Source organism: Canis aureus, chromosome 2, assembly GCF_053574225.1.
Source record: "Canis aureus isolate CA01 chromosome 2, VMU_Caureus_v.1.0, whole genome shotgun sequence".
Classification (NCBI taxonomy): domain Eukaryota; kingdom Metazoa; phylum Chordata; class Mammalia; order Carnivora; family Canidae; genus Canis; species Canis aureus.
The window spans coordinates 28,219,826-28,234,319 of NC_135612.1; the positions used below are offsets into that span (position 1 = coordinate 28,219,826).

The following is a 14,494-nucleotide window of genomic DNA, read 5'->3' on the forward strand; positions in this document are numbered from 1 at the left end:
GCTTTCAGCTGGGGTCATGATCCCGGGGTCCTAAGATAGAGCCCTGTATTGGGCTCCCTGCTCAGCAGGGAGTCTGCTTGTCCCTCTCCCTTTGCTCTTCCCCCACCCCTTCCTTTCTCCCTCTAAAATAAATAAGTAAAATCTTCTTAAAAACCCCGAGAATCCATGAGTTCATAGTGATTTAAATAAACAAATTAATGGGAGAGAAGGCAAACTTCTTCCTTACTTGACAAGTAATTAATATAGAAGGAATGATGGAATTAGAAAATCATCATTCAGTAACCATCCTAATAATAATAGATCAAAGCAAGAAGCATCAGTGGGTGCTAAAACTAATAAGCAAAAGTTTTAGAAAAAATAGAAAAAATTCTCAAAGTATCTCCCTGTAAAATAATGATTAGTTACAAGGGGAAAATAGTAACTTAATAGTGGATAAATGGCTGCCTTAAAAAAGTGATCAAATAATAAATCAACATCATGCCCTTTTTAATACAAAGCATCAAGGGGCACCTGGGTGGCTTGGTGGCTGAGCATCTGCCTTTGGCTTGGGTCATGATCCCGGGGTCCTGGGATGGAGTCACACACCAGACTCCGCAGACAGCCTACTTCTTCCTCTGCCTATGTCTCTGCCTCTCTGTGTGTGTCTCTCATGAGTAAATAAATAAAATCTTTAAAAAGCATCAAAAAGATACATTGTTTGTATGATACTTCTGCTCAAACCCACCACTGAATCTAGTCATCAAGAAACACCAAAGTCCAAGTGAGAGATTTCACAATAACTAGCATGTATTGCATATCATGTGTTCAATAAATAGATACAAATAAATGAATTCTTTTTAATTAACTCATTTGCACATTTCCAGGGCACAATTATACATTTTTGTTCAAAAATGCAAGATATGAGAAGTCTCAGTGCAAGTTTAGCTAGTTTCTGGAGCAGGTGGTCAAAGGAGGAACTGTTTCTGCAGATTAGCAGCTCAATTGGTTTGGGCAATTTGATTTCTATCAGGAAGGGTAGGGAGAAACATGCAAGGTTACGGAGAAGGACATGCAACGGCCATAGAGGAGAATTCTCAAGCCTTTATCATTTCTTACAGGGTGTTTAAATGAAAATTTCAGGCTTTAACATAATAATCAAACAGCTCTTCAAAATTATCCTTTTGAATTTAATGATAAATTTAATTTTTTTTCGTGCTAAATTCCACCGATTCCACCAGAGATTAAACGTGGATGTTGGGCAGCCTGGGTGGCTCAGCGGTTTAGCGCCGCCTTCAGCCCAGGGTGTGATCCGAGTCCTGAGATCGAGTCCCACATCGAGGTCCCTGCATGGGGCCTGCTTCTCCGTCTGCCTGTGTCTCTGCCTCTCTCTCTCTCTGTCTCTCATGAATAAATAAATAAAATCTTAAAAAAAAAAAAAGTAGATGTAACATAAACTAATCCACTTCATGCAAATAAAAATAAATATATGTAAGAGCAAAACTCTCCATGTTAATATTTTGCAAAAACAATAATGACCCTTGTACGAATATAGAAATGAATATATGTTAAAGATTTTAATTTACTAATGAGGAAGCTGGTAAGGTGTTAAAACTAGTTAAAACCCGAGGATCATATCATGAATATTAAAATAAATGTGCAAGTGGAGGCAAAACGTTTTTCCACGGTGGCAGTGGGGATTGTCACTCCACTGGATAGAATTCATTTGTGTTAGGTATAAACAAGAACTAGTTTCCACTCCTATCTGTTATCTACAGCTTATAAAGCTGTGAAATAGTTCCCAGGGCATCAGACTCGGCTAACCTGAGAGGATACAGCGCATAATCCACTCCCCCTACTGTAAATAGTTATAGTCTATCCCCAGGAATAGAAGAGGCAGAGCATTTGGATGGCAGTGGGAATGTGCTGGTCCTAAGGCTAACTTCCCAATTCAATGAGCATGTGGTTAAGGAAATTTTTTCCTTCCATCCAGATGATTTCAGGCAAATTAGATACTATAGTTCCCTGGTTCACTACTTAAGCGTCAGAGCCAGGCCCTGAAGGGGCTCCTACTCGGACGAGCTAATTAATGAGCTGCTCAGTGGTCACACAACACCCCCCAAAATCCTCAGGGCAGCCTAAGCAAAGCTGTCCCTTCGAAGGGGCACCGCAAGTCGGGAGTGTGCATTTGGCCCCTCTTGGGTAGTGAGGAGGAAGTGGCTTCACGTGTGTGTGTGCTCTTCATAAATGAATCTGAAACCTCATCTAGAGTCTGCCTCTCCATCCACCTCCCACTTGGACAAGTCCGAGCTCTTCTGCTAGAAAGGATTCCCCCAGGGCCCTTAAAACATCACGAGTCTGGGTTAGGTTGAACCAACTACAAACGGCCTTATTCTGTAAAAGAAAAAGGAAAGGAGGGTGCAGTGTTTATAATTCGCAGTCACCGAGGTCGTGGAGAGACTTAAAGAAAGCGCTTTGTGAACTAGAGAGAGGCACTGCAAAGACCGCAGCTGCTCCTCTTGGAGGGTGCCACGCGGCCCGGCCCCACCGAGCCCACCGGGCGCCGGCCCCTCCCCCGGTAGCGGTCGGGCCCGGGTCGGAGGCGGCGGGGGCGGGGGCGCCGGGCTCCGCTGGCCGCGGGGGGGCGGGGGGAGTCCCGGGCGGGGGCGGGGCAGGCCCGGCCGCCAGTTCCTGATTCTACCAGCGGCGCCGGGGGCTGCGGGCGCCACAGGCGGCGGGGCCGCGGGCCGCGAAGGATGTGCGGGCGCGGGGCGGCCAGCCTGCCCGGAGGTCCCGGCCCGCGGCGGCCGCGGCTCCCCGGCGTCCTCCGCCTGCTGCTGCGGCTGCTGCTGCTGCTCGCCCCGCCGGGCGCCGGCGCTCGGGCCGCCGGGCCGCCGCACCTGGTCTTCGTGCTGGCGGACGACCTGGGCTGGCACGACGTGGGCTTCCACGGCTCGCGCATCCGCACGCCGCACCTGGACGCGCTGGCGGCCGCCGGGGTGCTCCTGGACAACTACTACACGCAGCCGCTGTGCACGCCCTCGCGCAGCCAGCTGCTCACCGGCCGCTACCAGGTACCTCCCGGGTGCGCAGGGCGCGGGGGCCGGGACGCCGGGGGCGGGCGGGGCGGGCAGGGCGAGGCGGCCGCTCCCCGCGCGGGGCCGCCGCCGCCGCTCCTCCCGGGCCGCAGGCCGCCGCCTCTGCGCATGCGCCCCGAGCGCTGTCCTCCCGCCCGCCCACCTGCTCCGGGGCCGCAGGCCGCCGCCTCTGCGCATGCGCCCCGAGCGCCGGCCTCCCGCCCGCCCCACCTGCTCCGGGGCCGCAGGCCGCCGCCTCTGCGCATGCGCCCTGAGCGCCGCCCGCCCGCCCGCCCACCTGCTCCGGGGCCGCCCCCGCTCCCGCTCTCGGGAGGTGCGGCGGGGGAAGGGGCTCCCGGGGCGGCGCCGGCTGCCGGGCCTGCGAGCCCGTCCGGGGCCCGGGGTCAGGCGGACTCCGCGGAGAGGCCCCGAGGAGCGCGGTGGGGAGGGGCGGGCTGCGGTGCGCCCGCCTGCCCGCAGCCCGAGGGTTTGCAGTGAGCCTCCCCGCGTGGCTGCCCGGACCTTGTGCTGCTGAGCCTCGGGGTCGCCTAGTGGGGGCGTGGTATCCCGGGAGCTTCAGGGGTCCGTCGCAGTGACTCTAGTTTTACACATCATGAAATAATCCGGGCTCCGCCCACGTGTAGCTGTGGTTTGTCACCGCACGAAGCCGTGGCCTCGCAGTGGCCGGTGACCCACCTGGCCTGCATCGGCAGGTGTGCGCCGCGACCCTTCCCCATCTCCCCTGCCCCCCGAGGCCTCTGCCCTCTGGAAACCCTCTGTTCCCTGATTCCGTGACTTGTTTCTTGTATCTGCTTGTCTTTGTTCATTGTTTTGTTTTTCAGTTCACACATATAGGTGGGATCATAGGGTCTTTGTCTTTCTCGGTTCCCTTAGCATTGTACCCCCTGGGCCAATCCGCGTCGTGCCAGGGGTAAGAGTTCATCCTGTTTTTTTTTTTTTTTTTTCTTAATTTTTATTTATTTATGATAGTCACACAGAGAGAGAAAGGCAGAGACAGGCAGAAGGAGAAGCAGGCTCCATGCACTGGGAGCCCGACGTGGGATTTGATCCCGGATCTCCAAGATCGCGCCCCGGGCCAAAGGCAGGCGCCAGCCAAACCACTGCGCCACCCAGGGATCCCGAGTTCATCCTGTTTTATGGCCGTGTAATAGTCCACTATGTATTTTATCTTTGGATGGACACGTAGGCTGCTTCTGCGTCTTGGCTGCTGTAAAGAATGCTGCAGAGAACACAGGGCTGCCTTCCTCTCCTCAGGTTGCTTTGCCCTTTCCTTCTGGTATCCAGAAGTGGAATTGCTGGGCCCTATGGGTCTTTTTTTTTTTTTTTTTTTTAAGATTTTATTTATTTATTCATGAGAGAGAGAGGCAGAGACACAGGCAGAAGGAGAAGCAGGCTCCATGCAGGGAGCCCGACGTGGGCCTGGATCCCGGGTCTCCAGGATCACACCTGGGCCGCAGGTGGCGCTAAACCGCTGAGCCACCTGGGCTGCCCATGTGGGTCTATTTTTAATTTTCTTTGAGGAAACTCCGTACTGTTTTCCCTAGTGGCTGCACCAATTTACATTCCTATCAGCCATGCGAGAGGGTTTCCTGGGTTCCCTTTTCTCCACATTGTCACCAACGCTTGTTATTTCTTATTCTTTTGATAAAAGAATCTGACAGGCCAATCTGACAGGAGTGAAGTAATCACATTATCTTTAAAAACTTTCCTTTAAAAACTTCTATGTAGTTAACAGGGATATGCTACTTGTAGAGAGCTTGATGTATGCTAAAATAAGAATATCAACAACATTTGCATAGTGCTGGACCTTTTTTAAAATAAATTCTTGAAATAACCCATGAGGTAGATGTAACTTTTCATCCTCTTTTACAGATGACCAAATAAACTTGAAGAAGTTAGATTACATGTTAAGAATGACAGAGCTAGAAAGTGGTAAAATTAGGTCTGCGCCTCTCCTGCATCTACAAGTCATCTCAGGCCCATAAAATTGTATCCTTTTTTTCAGGAAGATTGATGATTTTATAAGATCCCGATGTGATTATGGCTATTATATTAAATTCAATAAATGAATACTGTTTAAGAACCCAAGCATACCTCCTTATATACATATTGTTTGTTCATTAAGCATATTTTGAGCCCTTGCTGTGCAAGTCACGAGATATGCTTGAACCTTGCCCTAGTAGGTCTGTGTGCATGTAGCCTCTCAGATCAAGCCTAACCTCATGTTGTCCTGAGATCAAGAGAAGGGAAGGTTTATTTGCGATAAAGATTTCCACAGTGATCTGAAGACTTCTAGAGCAGAAAAGATAGAGTTTTACTACAGGACTGAGAAGGAGCTATAGCCAAGGTTTGCTCTGGAGATAAAGGATGGCTCCCTTCACCATCGGCTCTAAGTACTTTCCACAGGTCTAACTTTGGCTATTAGGTGTAATCAGGAATCTATGCTCTAAGGCAGATCTCGCCCTGGACACTTTCTAAGAGTAAGAGAGCATTTGAGTAAAGAAGAAAGAGAATGCAAGATCTGCCCCAATTAGTTCTGCATTTGCTCTGAAATAAGAGAATTGAAAAATTGCAGAAGAATGGGAAGGCCGTTCATTTTTTAACTTCCTCCCTTCCAACAGACTTGAACAGGAAAGCAAACACCACCATACTTTACAAAACTTGTTCTGATAATTGGCTGCTTTTGTTCCCCAAACATCCTTCTCTGCCACTCACCACCATTGCTTCTTGGAGAAACAACGTGTGTAGAGTAGCCCGTAGGTAGAAGCGAAGGAAGGGTAGAGGCTGCGCATACTCCAGAACAGTTTAGAGACCCCTCAGTGGAGCAAGCTAGCCTCCCCAAACATTTTGCTTGACTTTTCACTCCTGTTTTATTCTGAGTTCAGGAGACCCAATTACAAATTACCTCAGGCTAGCAAGCATCTTTTTTTTTTTTTTTTTAATCAGCAGAAAAGTTTTATTTCTTTTAAGGACAAACAAACCACATCCAAGGCCTTAACTTACAGACGCAAACCAAAGGAGCCATTTAAAGCATTAGCTATTGAGGTACAATACATACGTTGGGAGGAAAATGCTTCTCCATCTGAAGCTTATACCAAACTTTGCTCGATCGACAGCTGAGCTCTGCTAGTGCTTGGGTGTGGCTGAGGGTGTGCAGAACCAAAGGAGAGGAGAACAAACCAAAGGAGAACAGCTGTGTTCCACAAGTACTGAAGCATTTTAGACTGCATTAGTGGGGAGGAAGGGGTAGGTTTCACATAGAAGGGAAGAGGGGGGACAAAGCTAGGTTTTATTTCTGAATGAGTCACGTGTTGTGCAAAAATTTAGACACTAAAATGAGGAAATTTGATGATTTCAAATTTAGGTACTTGAAAGAACTGTAATACTTATATCTGTGAGCTTAATAATCAACTTTGATAGAATGTTTAGAGACCCATCCTTCCCAAAGTCATGTAACTTTAGATTAGAAAAGTATAAAGTGATAACTAAGCTTAGACTGATTGAACTGAATTTCCCCAAATTCTGAGTTTTAGGTTTTTGGCTTATTATTTAGTGACGACGACTGGTTGGGAATAAGGAGATGTGGGTTCCAGTCTTCACATCAGTCTTCAGACTCTGACCTGCTGGACATCATTTTTGACATCTGTAAAATATGGGAGTTGGGCTGAACTCTCAGGCTCTTTCTAGCTCTACATTTCTTTGACTCTAAGGCCCTGTGTCCCATAGAGCAGATTTCTAACTGAGCAAATATATGTTATCGTACCTACTGACCCCATCTACTGGCAGGAAGAGAGATTAATCTTGCCCGATGCTGTGTGCCTTACAATGTTGCTGCTTGTTCTGCTGCCAGGAGCTTGTTTAAACGGAAAAGACCCAGCCTTTTATATTGAGATATATAATTGTTCAGAATCCTCACATAGGAACCTTTTTAAACCTGCATACTTTCGTGAAAAATGCATGGAGTTTGATCAAACGGGCAATAGGGAGACTGATCAGCAGAGGAGGTAAATGGTTATTGGTAAGTTCAGAACTAGAATTCAGGTCTCTGTATACTGTCCTAACCATGGCCCTACGACTCATTCATTCATTATTTTAAAAATATTTTAAATGTATATTTTGTTTTTCTTCTTAAATAGAAACTATAATGGTTTGAAAACTCAAAAATTACTGAATATCTCTCCCTGCGCATATGCACACGCACACATACACTGTTTTGATCCTTAAGCATCCCGTTCCTGATCTTTGGAGGCAAACAGTGCTATCTGAATTGTGCACATGTATCTTTCAAAAAGTATTTTATGCATATACAAGCAAATACATATATAGATATACCTTTTCTCGCTTTTTATATGGATGATAGCATACTCTTCACATGTTTGTTTTATTTTACATTTGAAATAATTCCACATCATTACTAAAAGAGCATCTTGATTTTTATGGCTGTGTAATACTTTAAGTGGATATAATTTATTTAACTGGTCACATTATGATGAACATGTAGATTGTTTCCAGTCTTTTGATATATCAAAACTGAAGTCAGTACCTTCACTATATTATCATTTTACACATGAATATATCTGCAGGATAAATTCTTAGAAAAGGACTGTTTCTAGGTTTAAGGGTGGGTGAATTTGTAATTTTTTAAAAAAAGATTTTATTTATTTGAGGAAGAGAGAGCACAAGCAGGGGGAGGAGCAGAGGGAGAGGGAGAAGCAGATTCCCCACTGAGCGGGGAGCGCAATGCCAGGCTCTATCCTAGGACCCTGGGATCCTGACCTGAGCCCAAGGCAGATGATTAACAGACTGAGCCAGGTGCCCCAGTAATTTTGATAAATCCTACAAAATTGCATTTCAGTGGGATGTATCAATCTACATTCCGACCAGCAACATAAGATATTGCCTATTTTCCTATACTCTGTTTTCTAAAAAGACTTTATTTTTAAGTATCTCTACACCTAGCATGGGGCTTGAACTCACAACCCAAAGATCTAGGGTCATATGCTCCACTGACTGAGCCAGCCAGGCACTGTATACTCTATTTTCTTCTTAAAGTTGTATTTCACATACCACCAAATGCACCATATTAAATGTATAATTTTCCAGTTTTTCACATATCTGCAAAGTTGTGCAACCATCGCCATTGTCTAATTGTAGAACGTTGCAATTACCCCATAAAGAAACCCTGTAACTGTTAGCAGTCCGTCCTCATTGCCCTCTGCCCCCAGCCCCTGGCAACCACTAATCTACTTTCTGCCTTTATAGATTTGCCTATTTTGGACATTTTATATAAATGGAATTATATGATAGATATCCTTTCATCCCTATTGTGACATATACCAAGCCATTTTATGGTCACATAATATTCTATTGTATGGATATACCAACATTTTATTTATCCATCAGTTGATAGACTTTGTCTTTTGGCTATTGTGAATAATGCTGCTGTGAATATCCATGTACATATTTTTTGGTCACCTCTTTTGGGTTTATGCCTAGGAGTAGAATGCTAGATCAAATGGCAACTCTATGTTTAATTTTTTGAGGAGCTGCCGAACTGTGTCCATAGCAGATACACCATTCCCACCAACGTATGTGAGTTCCGGTTTCTCCATGTCTTTGCCAGCACTTGTTACTGTCTTTTTGATTATAGCCTTCTAATCATCCCAGTGGGTATGGAGTGGCATCTCATTGTCCCTTTGATTTGCATTTCCCTAATAGCATTGAGCATCTTTTCATGTCTTATTTGTCATTTGTATATATTTTTAAAAGATTTATTTATTTATTTATTTATTTATTTATTTATGGGGAGGGGGCAGAGACACAGGAGGAAGGAGAAGCAGGCTCCATGCCAGAAGCCTGATGTGGGACTTGATCCCGGGACTCCAGGATCGCACCCTGGGCCAAAGGCAGGCACCAAACTGCTGAGCCACCCAGGGATCCCCTCATTTGTATATTTCTTTGGAGAAATCTCTGCTCAAACCCTTCGCCATTTTTAAATTGAGTTGTCTTTTTGTTGTTGAGTTGTACGAGTTCTTCATATATTTTGGATGCTAGAGTCTTTTCACATACATAATTTGCAAATATTTTCTCCTGTGGGTTTTCATTTTGCTTTCTTAATAGTGCCCTTTTATGCACAAAACTTTTAAATTTTGATGTAGTTCAACTTAATTTCTTTGGCTGTTTGTGCTTTTGGTGTCATATCTAAGAAACCACTAAGATTATAAAGAGTCACCTCCATGTTTTCTTCTACGAGTTTTATAGCTTCAGCTCTTACATTTAGGTCTTTGATCCATTTTTAGTTAATTTTTGTAGTTTTAAAAATATTTATTTATTCATGAGACACACACAGAGAGAGGCATACACATAAGCAGAGGGAGAAGCAGGCTCCCCATAGGGAGCCTGATGTGGAACTTGATCCCAGGACCCCGGGATCACGCCCTGAGCCAAAGGCAGATGCTCAACCGCTGAGCCACTCAGGTGTCCCAATTTTTGTATTTTTCTGAGGTATGTGGATGCATGTGGATGCCCAGTTGTTCCAGCACAATATGTTAAAAAGGCTGTTCTTGGCAGCCTGGGTAGCTCAGCGGTTTAGCACCACCTTTGGCCTGGGGTGTGATCCTGGAGACCAGGGATGGAGTACCACATCGGGAGCCTGCTTCTCCCTCTGCGTGTGTCTCTGCCTCTCTCTCTCTCTCTCTCTCTCTCTCGTGTCTCTCATGAATAACTAAATAAAATCTTTTTTTTTTTTTTTTTAAAAGAAGAGACTGTTCTTTCCTTATTGAATGCTTTTTCCACTCTTGTCACAAATCGGTTGACCATAGGTATATGGGTTTATTTCTGGACTTAAACAATTTTATTCTTTTGATCTGTATGTGTATCCTTATGGCAGCACCACACTATCCTGATTACTCTAGCTTTGTAGTAGGTTTCATAATCAGAAAATATGAGTTCTCCAATTTTGTTCTTTTTAAAGACTGATTTGGGGCGCTTGAGTGACTCTGGTTGAGCGGCTGCCTTTGGCTCTGGTCGTGATCCCAGGGTCCTGGAATCGAGTCCCACATTGGGCTTCCCTCTCAGAAAGCCTGCTTTTCCCTCTGCCTGTGTTTCTGCCTCTCTCTCTGTGTCTCTCATGAATAAATAAAATCTTAAAAAAAAAAAAAGATTGATATGGCTATTCTGGGCCCCTTTCATTTCCATAGGAATTTTGTATAAAAAAAATGTGGAATTTTGATAGGAACTGCACTGATCTATAAATCTGTTTGGGGAGTTTTACCACCTTAACAATATAAGTCTTCTAATTTACGAATATGAGATATGTTTCTACTAATTTAGGTCTTTAATTTCTTTCCAATAATGTTTTGTAGTTTTTAGCATACAAGTCTTGCGATTCTTTGGTTATGTTTATTTCTAGTTTTTATTCTTCTGGATTTTGTTAATTGTTTTCTTAATTTCATTTTCAATTGTTTATTGCTAGTATATGGAAATGCAACTGACAGTTGATCTGTATCCTGCAACCTTGCTGAACTTACTAGTTCTAAAGGGGTGTGTGTGTGTGTGTGTGTGTGTGTGTGATCTTTAGGATTTCTTATATACAAGATCCTATCATCTGCAAATAGAAATAGTTTTGCCTTTTCCTTCCCAATCTGGATGCTTTCCATTCTGAGTGCTTACGTAATTGCCCTGACTAGAACCTACAGTACAATGTTGATTAGAAGTAGCAAGAGTGGGGGATCCCTGCGTGGCTCAGCAGTTTGGCGCCTGCCTTTGGCCCAAGGCAAGATCCTGGAGTCCCGGGATCGAGTACTGCGTCAGGCTTCCGGCATGGAGCCTGCTTCTCCCTCTGCCTGTGTCTCTGCCTCTCTCTCTCTCTCTGTCTATCATAAATAAATAAATAAATCTTAAAAAAAAAAAAAAAAGAAGTAGCAAGAGTAGACATCCTTTTCTTATTCCTGATCTTAGGCGAAAGCTTTCAGTCTATCAGCATTAAGTAAAATGCATTCATTCATTCCTTCATTCAACAAATATTTATTGAGCAGCTGTTTAGACCGGCATTTGCTCTATTCTGGGGATCCCCTGGTACTTGTAGTCTGTTGGAGGTGAGGTGAACAAGAGCGACCAAGGGGGGATGAAATAAACCTATAAACAGATGAGTAAGCTAGGTGAATTTAAATGTCCTGGTATTAAATGTAGAGAAGAAAATTAAGTGGGTAGAGTGCTAAGTGACTCAGGAAATTATCTCCAAGAAGGAGATAGGGACAGAAGCCTGAAAGAAGAGGAGCCAGCCATTCAAAGATACTGGGAAAGAGAGTGTAACCCAGTGGAAGGCACAACCAAGTGCAGGCCCTCCATGCTGCAGTGAGCGGTTTCTAAGAAGTAGGACAAGGTCTCTGTGGCTGGAACTAGTGTAAGAGGGTATGAAAAGCCTGCTCGGAGCTCAGAGGGGGAGGCAGGGTCTCCCTGTACTCATACTGGCTGCTCCTGATAAAATATTAAACTTCAACTTACTTAGGTTTTCATAGTGATATTACATTGGAAGCTGCTCTCTACTGAACGTTTCTAATTGAACAGTATTCTAAGTAAACATACGTTAAGGAACCACAATTAAGTGCCATGTGGCATTCTTTGTCTACATGTTACTTCAGTTGGAATTCAATTTTTTACCCCCTCTCCTCCTTTTTTAAGTTAAGTTTATTTTAAAAATTGTTGTTGGGAAATCCTTTCAAAGTTTCACCTATAAGAGATTTAAATAGAGGTATGTATAAAAACAGACCTTTTCATCTTGGTCCTCAGCCCTCCTTCCTGTTTATCAGTTTCTGGGTATCCTTCAGAGGTATGTTGTGCATACAATGAAGTAGATTTTATATTCGCTTTCCCCTTGTTTAAAATCTCAGGATTGAAATATTAATTTAAAATTCCTCCAGGGGAGGGGGATCCCTGGGTGGCCCAGCAGTTTACCCCTGCCTTCAGCCCAGGGTGTGATCCTGGGGACCTGGGATCAAGTCCCACGTCGGGCTCCCTGCAAGGAGCCTGCTTCTCCCTCTGCCTGTGTCTCTGCCCCTCTCTCTGTGTCTCTCATGAATAAATAAATAAAATCTTAAGAAAAAATCCTCCAGGGGTAAGAGGATAAGACAGATGTTATTTAAAGGTATAGACTTGCAACAAGCAGTAAATAAGACGGAGATCTAATGTCCACATAGACAGCAGTACTGTAATCCTCAAACTTGCTGAGAGACTAGAACTTAATGATTCCAAGCACTAAAAAGAAAGGATGATTATGTAACATGAAAGAGGTGGTAATTACTGCTACAATGGGAATGATGTCACAATGTATAAATGCAGTACACCTTAAATTTACACAGTGTTATATGTCACATATATTCCAATAAAAATATGTAATAAAGATGTCTGTAAAAAGAAAACCTGCCAGCTTTTCTAATAGAATTTGTATAGTGTTTTTAGTCATAAGACTTGAAAATGCTAAATTTCTTTATTCTTACAAATTGACTTTATTCAATACAAAATATTTGTTACACCTCTGTATTCTTACTACACATTTTATGTGGTTGTTCATTCTCAAGTCTGACTTGTCCTTAGGATTGCCTTGCTTGTGCCTGGCCTGGAGAAGCAGTCAGAGTTGAACAACTAAGTGAACGAATGCGTCAAGTACTCTACCTCCCGAGTGTTTCCTGAGAGAGCTCAAGCTCCCTGTCTTTGCTGCTTATGGTTGACATGCCAGGGCTCCTGCTGTCTTTTCAAGAGAACTGAAAAGATGAAAGGGTAACAATAGCAGTGGGCCTTAGTGGGAACACTTCCTGCTAGGAAAAAAGTAAGGAAAGTAACTTGGGCCCTCAGCTGGGAACATTCTCACCTTGGGAACTGAGGGGACCACTCCACCAGAACTCTGTAACCTTCGCAGGCGATACAAGTGATGAAAGATGACTCCAAGGTTTCATTCTTAGGGGACCCAAGTCACATTTTTCTTAATCACATTGATAAATGGACAGGACATCTCAGGGCTCCTTACTCACCCCTGACGCAAGACCTTGGCAGGAAATAGAGGAAGGAGGCTGGGCAGCAGCATTGTGGGTGATTGTTGACTTGCTTCAAGTTCGTTTTAAGAATGTGAGCAGCTGAGACCCGTGGCTACAGGCAGAGCAGGGCATTGCATGCTGGCGTGGAAAGAGCAATGAATTCCCCCTGCGGATGCTTTCACCCGCCCCCCCCCCCCCCAGCTTCTTTTCTTTAGTCCCCTGGCACCCTGCCTGCCCATCCTTTATCAGCCCCCCACCTGGTTGCCTCCCTTGTGGACAGTAGGCTCCTGCCCCTGGTCACCTCTCGCTGGACTCTAAGACTGGAAGTGGGGCAAAGAAGAGTGAAGAGCTCGAAGAAGTAGGTAGAGTGATTGGGGCAAGAAGTAGGTCACACACTGGGAGTGTTCATGGGACCCTCTGGTGGTGGCATCCAAGGAGTGACGTTAGTGGAGCACACAGTCTAGGGGCCACAGGCACTTCTGAAGAGAAAGTACTGGTTAGCCTCTCTTTCCATGCTTCCTTAGGCAGAGGAACAAAGGCTGTGTTGGGTCCATAGTGACTGATAAGAAGGCCCACTGTTAAAACACCTCAGGGCTCTAGTGCAGGGAGCCACGAGGATGACTTGATCTGATGGGTCTTTTGTTTTCGCTGAAGCCAGATATCTACCCTAAGCCCAGCCGGAGCCAAGAAGCATTTTCCCAGAAGGGAAGGGGCATCTGGAAGCCATATTCCCACAAGCATTGAAAATATTTTAAAGAAACAATTCCATGTTTTACATATTTTACTTCCCACGTAATTGGAAGTGAGGAAATAAAGAAGTAAGTTTGGGGCTGAGTGAAGTATGACCCATTGACTTATGGGTTTTTTTTTTTGTTGTTTTGCTGATTGATTTTTGAGGTTTGTTATTTCAAGAATCACTCTGAACCTAAACTCTTTGTTTCTTTAGTCATATCACCTGACTAAAAATTTCTTTTCATCCAGATTTTCCTTTCCTTTTCATTTTGCGCTTTGGGTTGGATTTATAATTTAAACAGAGGAAGGCACTGATACAGTTTTTGCCTTGTTTATTCTTTTTATAAACTACATCCCTTTGTGGGCTTAGCCAGAGATTTACACTCTTTGCTAATCAACACCAAAATAAATGGACCCTTAAAACTGTCAGCGACACCAGCCAGCTCTGCAGCCTGAGTTCTGGGAGACCAGGCCAGATGGCAGTGTCAGGCCCCTAACACACATAATGTGTGTTCTGTAGCTCTTGGCTTCAACAGCATGGGCAGCTGATGGCTTTTAGAAGGCTTATGGGGGGAGGGAACAGATTCTCCACTATCCATTTGTTCTGTGGGGCAGCTCCAGGAATAAACCCTAAGGTGGCATGAGTGGTACTTGACC

The 14,494-nt window shown here is 44.7% G+C and overlaps 1 protein-coding gene across 7 annotated transcripts in view; it reads left to right on the top strand.

Annotated features, from left to right (window-relative positions):
- The first annotated feature begins 2,717 nt into the window (after nucleotides 1–2,717).
- The window catches only part of ARSB (arylsulfatase B), a 186,304-nt gene continuing 174,527 nt past the window's right edge, over nucleotides 2,718–14,494 (top strand). For all 7 annotated transcript variants that reach the window (XM_077867150.1, XM_077867164.1, XM_077867171.1 and 4 more), the window contains exon 1: nucleotides 2,718–3,050. In XM_077867150.1, coding sequence (XP_077723276.1) covers nucleotides 2,733–3,050 — 318 coding nt within the window. In that variant the 5' untranslated portion in view covers nucleotides 2,718–2,732. The remainder of the gene's footprint in view (nucleotides 3,051–14,494) is intronic.